General features: G+C 43.1%; 1 protein-coding gene across 2 annotated transcripts in view; it reads right to left on the bottom strand.

The window, feature by feature from the left end:
* ST7 (suppression of tumorigenicity 7) overlaps positions 1-12,167 on the bottom strand; it is a 143,307-nt gene that overhangs the window by 98,816 nt on the left and 32,324 nt on the right. Inside the window, exon 1 of one of the 2 annotated variants that reach the window (XM_048300754.1) lies at positions 3,979-4,398. The exons of the other annotated variant lie outside the window; for it this stretch is intronic. Coding sequence (XP_048156711.1) covers positions 3,979-4,000 — 22 coding nt within the window. The 5' untranslated portion in view covers positions 4,001-4,398. Of the gene's footprint in view, positions 1-3,978; positions 4,399-12,167 lie in introns of those variants that run through there. 2 annotated transcript variants of the gene reach the window in all.

The raw sequence follows: 12,167 nt of genomic DNA, 5'->3' as shown, positions 1-12,167 counted from the left end.
TTGTCCTTCATCTCCATATTTGACTCTAAGATCTCCCATTTCTCTACTGCTGGCCGCTGCTGTTTTGCAGAGGTTTATAAGACTACTCTGATACCATAAAATCAATTATCTTGGTGTAACCTTTCCCATTTGTTGCATTTTGGCTGGAAGAAAGTTTGGGAAAAAAGTGCCTAGGAACAAAAGCACCTCCTGAACAGACAGGGCAGAAGACAGTAGAGTGAGCCTGGGACAAGCACAGAAGCTTTTCCTGGCACACTTAGGTGGGCAAGATTTCCCATTCCCACAGCAGTCCTCAGCCTCCCCACAGAGAGCAGCCTTCCAGCATTAACCTTGCAGCAGAGGAAAGCTCCACTTGCCCTTTGGTTTTGTATTTCTCCGGCCCTTTGGTCAGCTCTCCTCTGTTTCAGAGTCCTTCTGCTTTCCAGAGTGCAGCTGCTGATCTACCAGTCAGGGACCACCCATGAGCGTCTCCCAGACAGCCCAGGCTGGAAGAGCATTTCCCAGACAACCTCCCCTCACAGTTTAGTACTGCTGCTAGGTTAAAGTGCCCCAGCATGAAGAAATGCAGCAGTACTGAGAACATCACCTGGGGCTTTCACAGCACACATCTGGGTCCTTGTAATAGCACTGGGGCAAGTGCCATGGACATATGTTTGTGATTCCCTCCCTCGCAGCTTCCCACTGAACTTCTCTGGGTAGCAGAAGCACACATGGTGCATGTTCTCAGACATGCATGAAATGGCTGTCTGAGCCTCTTTAGTTGCTTTACAGGTTCTAAACTGCATCCTGTCCCATTCCTTACCACTACACAGTCAGATGTGATGGAGCTGCATTCTCCTGACCTCTCCCACCACTGGTAAGCCCACAACTGGCTGCTCTCACAGTTCAGTTTAATTTGTGCCTCTGTTGTCTCTTCTATAGACCTCCAACTGCCAGTATTCCTAGTTAGACAAGGGACGCTTGCTGGTTATTTCTGCAAGGCTCTTCTCCCTGAGATGAGAGTGTTCTACTTGTGGGGACCACCTTGTCGCTTGTTCAGAGGTCCACCACTTCTCTGCTTTGGTGCAGCACTGCAACACCATTTCACCTTCAAAAATTCTCAATTTTTATCAAACTAGATTACCTCCTACAGAATGTAAAACTATTATGGAGAGCAGACAAATCTCTAAGGTCAGCAGTAGTGATGGTGGGGGATGGAAACCTGCCCCCCATGCACACAGCCCCCCAACACCGCCCCAGCAGTGTGTCTGACAGTGGATCAGCACAAAAGCACTGAAGATGAAGTGTCTCTGGCACCTATGTTTCCTGTGGGCATTAGAAAAACAACATGTGACCAATGGAAAATACTGACCATGACCCTATGGCAACTACCTTACCCTCCCACAGTGCCCTTGCACAGATGCTTCTCAGGGTTTTTGCTTTGCACACTCTACCCTTGCTCATCATGCACTGGGAGTGTCAGCAGCTGTTTGTGCATCGCCTGCTGCCTTAACCCCCTTTATGAGCTATTGTCACTGGCTGTTTGTCTTTCCCTGCATCCAGGAGGTGATAAGCAGATGCCTGTTCCTACAAAGGCCCCCAGACCATCTTTTACTGCCCTTCTGACTGCTGCTAAAAGCAAAAAGAAAAACCAGGATTGCCGAATGAGAGTTGTTTTGACATTTAAAATATTTTGATACCGCGTGAGACTAAAGGTTCTGAACCAGTATTTGCTTCTGATCATTTTTCTTAGCTTTTTAATCAGAGAAAAGAGAAATAAAATCCTAAATACTAAGTGTAAACAGCAGGATTAAAAAAACTGTAATCTGCTCATTTCATGCTTTTTGGACAGCAGCAGCAGCAATGGCTTCTGTCATATTTCCAACATCCAAATAATGCTGAATCTTTTTTTAAATTTATTTGGTCTTATTTGATGTTCTAGCCAGACAGAAACGTTAACAATTAGTAGCACTGTTATCATTTGACAGCCTGGAAATATTAAGAAGACAGGAGGGAAGGGAAAACCACAAACTCTTAGCATTTTGATTGAAGTAATTTTGATACTATCCTCTTTCTTTGAAAGCAAAGCCACTGTTCCTCCAGCAGTGGTGTGGCAGGGCTGGTTACGCAAGCACTGACCTGCACAGGCAGGTGAGTGGGGCAGCACCAGTGACCCCACTCTCCTCCTGCTTGCCAGCACCTGGCAGCAGCAGGCAGTGGGACAGCCTGTCCAACCTGAAGAGGAACTCTTGGGCGGGAGGTTCAGGCCTGAGCAGAGGCACAGGGGAGCTGGCCACCACACCGCCTTCCTCTTCATCTGGCCAGAGAGCTCAGGCAGAGACTGACCATAGCCTCTGCTTGAATCAGGGGCAATGAGCCATGTTCTGTTTAATCCCGTTTTTAAAAGCAAGAAGTGTTTCTAGACCCTTCTGGGAAACAGGTAGTGGCTGTTATGGAAGCTCCCATCACCCTTTTCTAAATTGTGGGAACTGTGGGAACCATGGAGACAAAAACAGCCACAGCTGCTGGTGCACAACCCCCGTGACTTTAGCCAATGCACCTCGTAAACCAAGAAAGGACCACGAAAATGAACAAGACTGAACAATCTGACTCTGAGTGTGCACTATGACTTTCTGCATGAGGGCAGGTGGGGCACTGATTTTATCTCAGAGCCTGTTCAGTGCATTTTGCAGAAGCAGAGCCCATGGACACAGAAACTGGGGCTCACAGATCTGGCAGGGTGAAATAGGTGCAGCTACAATATTTGGCATCTCTCTTCATGCTCTGATGACCCAGAGCTGCAGACGTTTACAACTGTGCATGAAAAATGCGTCCCTAAGCAAAAGAAATCTTAAAGGCAAATTTTGTTTTTATGCTGCCTGACCTTGACTGTGTGTTGTGGCAGAGGAGGGGGGAGCTGCCAGAGCCAGGCGACAGGACCAATTAACCCTTTGGGAGCAAGGAGTTTGACAGCCAGGAAGGCATAACTATGAGGTATCCCAATGCTGTTATCACTTCCTAGGAAGAGACGAGCAGAACAGGTCCCAGCCTAGCAGTGCGGAGACATTACACTATGCTGGATGTGACAATGCTCTACAAAAGCCATTGCTCCATGTTCAAATGAGACACGTTTCCAATGCGCAGTATTGTTTTGTGCACAAAATACAACATGAACCAACTGTTTTCTATTTCTCGGTCACCTGATAATCACTGGATCAGACTAGTCTCCACACAGCCACACTGTCCCCAGCAACATTATTTATACAACAACCCCCAGCCTTCCTCAGTCGCCAGATTTGCCAGGTAGGTAATTGTTGTTCCCATTGAAGGAAAACTGGCTTGCTTTCAATGACATGCATCTGCACTGCTATTATACAGCAGACAGCCTCAGTTACGATTTTCCAGGACAAAGATCAGGAAGAAAAAAATAAATGATCCTTTTATTTTGCATTTTTCACTCATATTTAGAATTCCACCTAATTTAATTGCAGATTCTGCAGTCATAGGGGGGATTGCACAGAAGACTCCTTTTTCCCAGAAACAAAAATTAAGTAAATGAGATAGACATGAGATAGCAGTCTTTTCCTGCTGATTAAATCACTTTCCCCCAGCTCTCGCCCATCTAATACTGCAGCACCCTCAGTACCCAAATGTAATATATGAGTGGTGCATTCATTAGAGTATTTGCAACTCCTGATCACTGACAGATGTGATCTTATCAACTGACACATTCAAGTAAAACTGCCTTTTTCCCCCTATCTTCCAGTGGCCTGAATTCAGCAGTGCTGACAGCCCTACGCTGCCTTGCTGCTTACATCGAGGATGCACCCACAGTTAGGAGGTAGATGCTTCCCCTCCAGCATCTTTCATCCCTTCATAAACAGGCAAGGACCACAGCTTTTAACCAACGACCTACAGCAAAGAGAATGCAAGTGTGGCGGGTACAGCAAGGATAAAACAAGCCCTGTTCTCAATAGAAAATGGGATGCATTTACTTACATGACGATTCAGTGCCAAACATGGCTTGCCCCAGATGCTGCTATTTTAAAAAGGAAAGAAGAAAAAAGAGTGGAAGACGGAGTGTATGTGAGAAGGGATGAGACTGCTACACAGCAGGGGTCATGAAGCCAGACAATGCAGTCCAGGCTATCCAAGCTGCCAGATTCTCCTCTCTCCTCCTCTCCTCTGCTCAACACCGCAGACAGCTTTTCCTTGCAACCGCAGTGAAGGTCCTTCTTCAGGAAGCAAAAAGCAGGAGCTTCTGTTTTAAATCCAAGTGATAAGGGCAGGCTGGCGTTCTTTCTGTGATACCGGCAGGCAGAAAGAGGTATCAGCCACCAGATACTGCAATCCCCAGCCCCTGCTCGCCGTAAGACAATAGCGGAGCTTATGCACACACGGGATGACGTCAGGACACTGCGAAGACTGACTGCTGCAAACCCAGAGGCTCGGAGGGGGCTTGGACAGAGCAGAGCGATTCAGATGGGAACTCCTTTGTCACAAAAGCAGAGGACAAAGAGCCAGACATATATTTCCCTCTGTGATGCTAAAGCTCCCACCCGGGTCTGTAATGCTAGAAGGAAAATATCTGCCTTGAATTCATGCTCCTTTGCTCAGCTGCACAAGATGCAAAGTGTCTCTGTTCAAACAGAATACATTTCAGAGACAAATATCCTAATAAATGCCACTTATAACATTTTCAGTAAAGAATAACCCCAAATTTCTATCACTAACTCTCTTTACTATTTTTCCTTCAAAGAAATACTAAATTCCTGGGCCAGTCTACACTCCAGACCTAATTTTCACATCAAAGTGTTAGCCAACTGTCTCATTTACTTAAATTTATTGTCAGAATACACTGTAACAATGCTCTAACCACAATAAATAAGTCACAGATCTAAATAAAAATAAAAACCCCAAAGCACACTGGATTCAATGATAAAAAGGCATCCTAGCAACCAAAGAAACATTTTCCTTACTTTTTCTTTATTCTTCAAAGCCATCTAGATCTAGTGTGTATCTGCAAGTGCATTTTTAGTGCACTGAGCTTATTTTTTTTCTGACATTCAGTAATCGAAAGATGATCAAACATAGAAACAAAGCCCTAAGCTTGCTCCTTTGGTCCTCTCGCAGACAAAAGGAATTGCCCGTCTCGTGCTGGCAAGAGCAGCCAAGCAGGAAGCTGATGGCTGGAAGCTACCAGACATTGGGGGCCATCCATGGAATGGCTGTCTGGAGGGGGCAAAACCAAGAACGTTTCTGCAAAGGCTCACTGAACACGTACATGCACTTCCCAAGATGTCAGACACTGAAAAGTACTGCTGGTGGATGAGGAGAAAGGAGAAAGATGCAGGTCCATTAAGCAAAGAAGCAACCACTCCTCCCATTTCTCAGCTTTTGTGGGTTAACCATTCCCAAACACTCCTGCTGCTCTGCAGGCCAAGGGGGTTTGAGCTGTTTGCAGAAGACACAATGCCACCATGAGCAGCAGGCTGGAAAAGCAAGTACTACTGAAGGCTGGCAGCACCTGCCACCTGAGAAGCTCAGTGTGCTGAAATCATTAGGGAACCGAGGAGTTGTTGGCTGAGACCACTGCTGCCTGAAGGACAGACTGGAAAGCAACAGATAGGGATCAGAGCTACAGCAGTTCACTGCAAGGCCAGTCCCCCTGGTCCTGGGGATGGGGAACATGGTCCCAAGCTCACAGAGTGTGTATGCCCACAAACATCCTTACGGACCCTCAGCAGCCCTGTGCTGTGAGTTGGGAAAGCACAGAAGAGCTTTATAGAGCCTGATCTTGTCCTTCCCACAGTGGTGGGGGGTACCTACAAGACACACCAAGCTACTCTTCTGGTAACATCTGTTGGCACAAAATGCTCTTCAGTTTTTCCTCTGCTTTCCATTCCACACATTGAACAGTCCCTTTGTGCTCTGCACACACCGTAAGAATACTTAGGGCCACCAAGCTCATGGGAACATTTATCTGTATTTCATTTCTGGAAGAAAGTCATGAGAGAGGCCATATCCTGTGGTGAGACATCTCATAACACACTTTCTAACAGGCAGCTTGTAGTCTCTGTCAGCAGACAGGACATCAGTGCTCATAATCATAGTGACTCAAATCAACCCACAGATGCCTTAAATTAACCAGATGACCACAAATCTGTACTTAAGCACCTGAATTAATAGCATGGCTGTTCAATTGTCATGATTATTTGCAATTGTGTGCACGGATGCTCAGCACCAAGAAGCCATGTCCAAATTGGTTTTGATCATGACAGTGGCACAAATCCTGACAAGGAATGTAGCTTTCCTGTTCCCAGAATTGAATTAGTTATTTTGACTACATGGAGCAGTTAACACCTCTTTCAGTCAAAACAGGTTGATAAGAAGCTTCGGTGCATCAAATAAGTGTTCTGGCTGGACTTCCCAGCAACTGCGGCAAGTTCACAAAAGAAGTGTGTCTATTACGTATCAGTAAGCCTCCAAGCATCTTTAAACACAGGTCTCTGGAACAAAATCCCAAGTGCACTCATGCAATGGCTGAAGAATGAGTTCTGCTCTGATGAGCAGATCTGACTTTCCCACAGCAATGTTTCCAAGGAGAGACAAAACCTCAGGGCTTTTCCAACGACATCCTTGAAGGTGTCACAGAGCCCAGGCCCTCTGCCAAGTTCTCATTACACTGATGCATATAGGTAGCTGAAAAGCCCAAACAACCCATGCAGTATCTCTGGAAGGATTTAATAATAATCTATTTCATTAGTCTTAGGCTTGGCAGGTCAGTATGTTGCCTTGTGGGAAAGGTGACCCCTTACAGGCCACTGAAGGACTTTCTCTGAAATTCTTTCAAATTTACCTAAAATGTTTTGTCAAATGACTTTGAGAGAGTGTTAAAATCTGTTTCTGACCTACTGCTCTTTTAAAACCATAACCTTTCAGTTTGCTAGCAGAATTATGGATTTCTGTTTCCTATGCTGAGTGTTGCTGTTGGTTTATTCTACAAAGAAGGGTCAACAAATGGTTTTTCTCTCTCAGCATTGAAGATAATGTAATTAAGTGTACAGAAAACATAAAAGGAAATCTCCTGCCAGCATTTGTATTGCTATGATTGCTTACAATGTGCACAAGACATTGTTCAAGTATTAGATTAATTTACAATGTACCTTCCATACATTCCTCCGCAAACCAGCATGAAATATTTAAATCAGAAACAATATATGCTATGCAAAGCTGTCTCCTGTATATTCACATTTTCCAGAGAAAGGGATGTGCTTCTCAACCACTGCCACTCTTGGAGCAGATCTTCTTTATTCCTCACTTAATCACTGCAGAAAAATAATACACATATTTTATTTGGCTTTGTAAGGACACGTGTCTAAGCCCTAAAGCATAGTTTGAGTTTTAATAATGAAGCTGGATAATGAAATGTTAAATTTTTTATACAGATATAAATTTCTGCTTTAGAGTAATTTCTTTCTATAAAAACAGTGCAAGCAGGAAATCTGAGCTACCAACAGAAGCAGATTTGTACATGTGCCTAATGCTGATCCACTAAAGCATAAATCTTTATTCTCTCTTGTCACTAGAAAAACATTTCATTTTGCATTTAACCTCCTTTTTCACAGGAGAAACTCTGGAAGCAGGAAATGAGTCCATCCCACCTGTGAGGTTCTCCTGTCCTACTGCCCTGAGCAGCTCACCTCAACAGGGGAATTCTCACCTGTGTCCTCCCCAGGGTAAGGCAACAGGTCCCACACCTTCAAGCCTCTAGAGAGGAAGTACAGGATAACCTCAATAAGCCTCAGAGGAGGGTGAGGAATTTTATTACATTAGTTAAACTTTTCTTTCCAAGTCCCCTTGTTCTGTAAGTTTTTTAATGCCTGAAAACTGATTTTTTTTAAGACATTGAAAAATTTAATCCATTTAATGTGCTATTGGAAACCTCTGAGTGACTCTGCAATGAGTCCGCACCATTCAGCAACCTCCAAAAGGAATTAATTTTGTCTGTAGTAATGTTAGTTAGTTCCCTCCTAAAAATGCAGTAAGACCCCCAGCCAACCCACACTGTGACAATCTCCTGCTTCTGTAGGTATTGTCAGTCCTGGCAACAGCTGCCACACCGATTATTGATTAACATAGTACCCACAAAGTACAGCAAGGTGTTTTTTCATGCTCCAGAAAAACACAAAACCAAACAGCAGCACGTATTACAGAACTACAGCTCTTTGGCTTTACACTTTGCTCAACTTTGCTGACCCCTAATCATCTTTAACAAACATCTTTGGTGAAAAAGTTGACATCATGATTACACCAATGTAATCCAGTGTGGTGCAACAACTTCAGCATCTCATCGCACAGGGACATGTATTTAAGGTACAAACAAACCCCCAAGCAACCAAAAACAATACCCTGCACTGATGCCATACTATCAAGTCCCCAGTGTAGAGGTGTTTTCCAATACCTCCATCATTGAATGAAGCCAGTGTCCTAGAAATGGCAGTTTTGGAGCTGTGGAAACAGGGAGGGGGAGCATGCTCAGCTGGGATGGAGGACAGCCCTGACAAGCCCTTCCCAGCAGGAAAGTTGGCAGTGGGGCACAGGTCCAGTGGGGTCTGCCAGCTTGGACTACAGAACATTCAGAGCCAAGTAGAGCCAAGAAAGGCATGTTCCACTGGAATGAAATGTCTCAAGTGCTTCATTTGTGCAAATGCCAGAAGTTCCCATGGGGAGCCGGGCTGGACAACCAGGAGCAGCTCAGGGAGTAAGGAAGGCTGACACAGGACCACACCAGGCAGCCGAGACAGGGAGACAAAGGGACTAGCTAGCCAGACAGTGGAAAATATCTTTGAACATCTGAGATGTCTGAAGTCCTCAGTGTTCTCCTCATAGCCTGGTCTTATCACTTTTTGTTTGAGGTTTTCCACCCACATTCCCTCTTTGCAACATACCGTTCCCTTGTTATTTTGGCACAGAAAGGAAGGAGACTGCTGGAAGAAAAAAAGTTAAGATCTCAGTCCTGTTCAACACAGATAAAGGATTTTATACCAGACTGATTTGCAGGGATGTTTTTCTCTTTTTGTTATTATTTGCTCTTGTGCTGATTTTTAAAATACTTTTGTACAGTCCATATTGCATTTATGCAACCCCATTTCATGTAAAAATTCTTTTTCTTCACCATTTTTAGGCAATTATTGCATAGAAAAATTAAGCTTTTTGAGTAAACGTATACATGCATACCCACACAAATAAGACAGACTGAAGAACAAGTACTTTTTGACACAAATAAAATATTTTTGTCTGCCTTGGTCCTTACCTGAAAGATGAAGTTCAAGAGACAGATTGCTTTTCAAAAGAGAGATACAAGGAACCATAATAATAAATTATTACATTACTGTAATGCCTTTCAAAATCTTTTTTTAGCAAAGATCTTAGCTTCACTACAGCTCTGTACATTATTACTGCAAGCCGTTCACCACAGGCAGCAAGACGCAGCTCTCAGCAGATGCTCAGCAATTAAAAGAGGAAGTTCTGTGTGTTTTGCCTCTCCCAGGCCACTAGCACATCTGAGGCACATCTAATGGACATGAAACTCCAGCAGTTATGAAATGGTAGAGTATTACACACAGAAAACTGTATGAAAAGAATACTGCATATAAGAAAGAAAAAAAGAAAATTTATTAGCCCAGTTTAACCACCTAATTCTAGGGTACAACTGAGACTGTGGATCATGGGCAGGTGTCTAGCTAGATTTCTTTAGGGGGCTGGGCATCTGCTCCTTGTTAGACTCAAGCTATTGAAGAGATCCCAAATCTTGGGCTTTCTCCTTCTCACAGGAACCAGGGACTCCTGCAGACCAGAGAGCCCTGAGATACGATGCAACATGGTATCTTTTTCTCCCCTGGTAGTACCCCTGGACTCTACTTGCATATCTGGCATCTAGCATCAGGGAGTAACAGACCAGAATGGTATTCCCATTCCCTGCAGCAGAGAATACAGAACAAATCGTCAAATTTCACCAACAAGTTCCCTTACATCATTCAGTGTGAGACTGGTAAAAAAGGCAAAACTATTTTGTAAGGGGCAGAGTACAGCTCACCTTTTATATAATACTGTCAAAAGATCAGGATGGTGATTCACCTCTTTTTTGTTTTGGTTTTGTTCATTAGATTTTCCATTTGGTTGGTTTCCTTTTAAAGATAGAACTGTTCACCCACAAATATCTAAGACAGTTACGAACAGAGTGTGACAATCTACTCCCAGTGTGTGAATGACATATCAAACCCAAATGAAATATGTTATTTTTTCAATAACATCAAGCCCCGTGGCTCATCAGAGCATGTGTAATGCCTTTGTTAAATTCTGAGAGCAGTTTTTTGTCCCAAATGCATGCAACTGTGTGATGAAATGGAACCACTACTATATCTGAAAAATGTTCCAGCAGAACACACTACCTTTCAATATGATCCAAAGAGAACTTAGAAACAAAGGAAGCAACCAAATCTTTAGTGTTATTTGTTAATTTAATTTAAATCACCAGCTATTTAGATAGCTTTCTAAAATAATAAAATACTAGAAGAAAAATAAGGTGTTTATTTTCTACACTGAGGGAAATACTTGAAATATTTTGGGTTTTTTTTTTGTATTCTAATTTCAGGTCATTTCCAAGGATCTATGCCACAGGCCTGTACATGAGGTAGACATGAACGTTTCTAATGTCAGAGTGAGCAGAGGTGGATAACGAATTTAAAAAAGGGATTATAAACAAACTGTCATGATTTTTTTATGTGACTCTGAGGGATCAAAAATTAGGATTAAGGCCAACTCATAATAAACCACATGCAAACTGGCATCAGAGGGAACATGTGTGCCCCACATAAACACAAATATCCAATTTATATGCATAAAAATAAGTCAGAGATACTTATAGGAGTAGCTAGTATTGCAAACATTGCATTAAAATCTGCATTAATAATGTCCAATCTAATATCCAAACTTCATGATTAGCAGAAAGTTTGATTGTTGAGAGAGGAAGATCAAATTTAGGTTACTCCTCAGCCCGAGTAAACACAGTATGAACATTCAATCTGACATTACAAACAGCCATGATTTCATCATAAATACAGGAAAAATGAAGGACTTCTAAGCCTACAAAGGAATACCCAAAACAAGGTAATCATGTCCCTGCTGGATAGGTGAGTGCTGTGTTAAGCATACTCCTTAGCAGATATAAAGGAATGCATAACATAACCATGAGAAAAAATCCAATTGTGAGTTTTATTTCTATTTTCCTATATGAATACTCCTGTGCATAACAGTGAATGAGCTGATACTGCAGCCATAAATATAACACAATTGCAGAGTCAGTGGGGAAAACAGGTCCACTGGAAGCTGTTTGGCTAGTTGCACTGCACATTTAAGGATTTCCGTTTTCTCAAGATGCAGCATTTTGGTGGTGTCCCAGCCCCTCCTTCCAGGGCTTCTATTCTACTTCCATTCAGTGCCAGCCCCAGACTGGAGATCTAAAATTGTTTTCTCAGAATAAATAAGATTAACCACAAAAACTACTAAATGCTTGGATAGTTTGATTATCATAGCTTTCCTTGACAAAGAATTGCTTCTATGAGTCAGTGAAACAACCAAAGCAAGAGGCCCTCCTGATCCTGCACTGTGATTGGTGTTAAGTTGCAGCAGCACTGACATCCATCCATCAGGTTCCAACTGCAGGCTCCAGGCACAAAGCCTGGACACAGCACCCTCATCGCTGAACACACAACGCTAGAATAATAAAACCCCTCTGGGAAAAGCAACATTCTACAAGTTATAAAAAAGACTTTTGTGGATAAGGGCTAGCCTGAGGAACAAATATATGGTGAAGAGGAAGCCCCCAGCAATGCATTTAAGCATTTTACCACTGGTTTTTAGGAGAAAAAGGCTCTTACACTTGACAGACACCCTGGAAAAGCTCTCCTGAACAAAGCACTAGAGAAAATGTTAGGCTTTGAGTCATGGTAATAAAAACTTTATGTAGACAATTAGAAGAAAATAGGATTGGACAGGGTGGTGGCATCTGCCTTCCTCATTACAGTGAACTGTACCAGCCGCCTTCTCACCTGGCACCAAGCACAAAGGAAAAAAGCAGAGACTCCTGAGTCTAATTCTATATTGAAACTCATCTTAGGACATAG

This window comes from Corvus hawaiiensis, chromosome 4 (genome assembly GCF_020740725.1).
Source record: "Corvus hawaiiensis isolate bCorHaw1 chromosome 4, bCorHaw1.pri.cur, whole genome shotgun sequence".
Classification (NCBI taxonomy): domain Eukaryota; kingdom Metazoa; phylum Chordata; class Aves; order Passeriformes; family Corvidae; genus Corvus; species Corvus hawaiiensis.
This window is presented reverse-complemented; position numbering and strand designations above follow the sequence as displayed.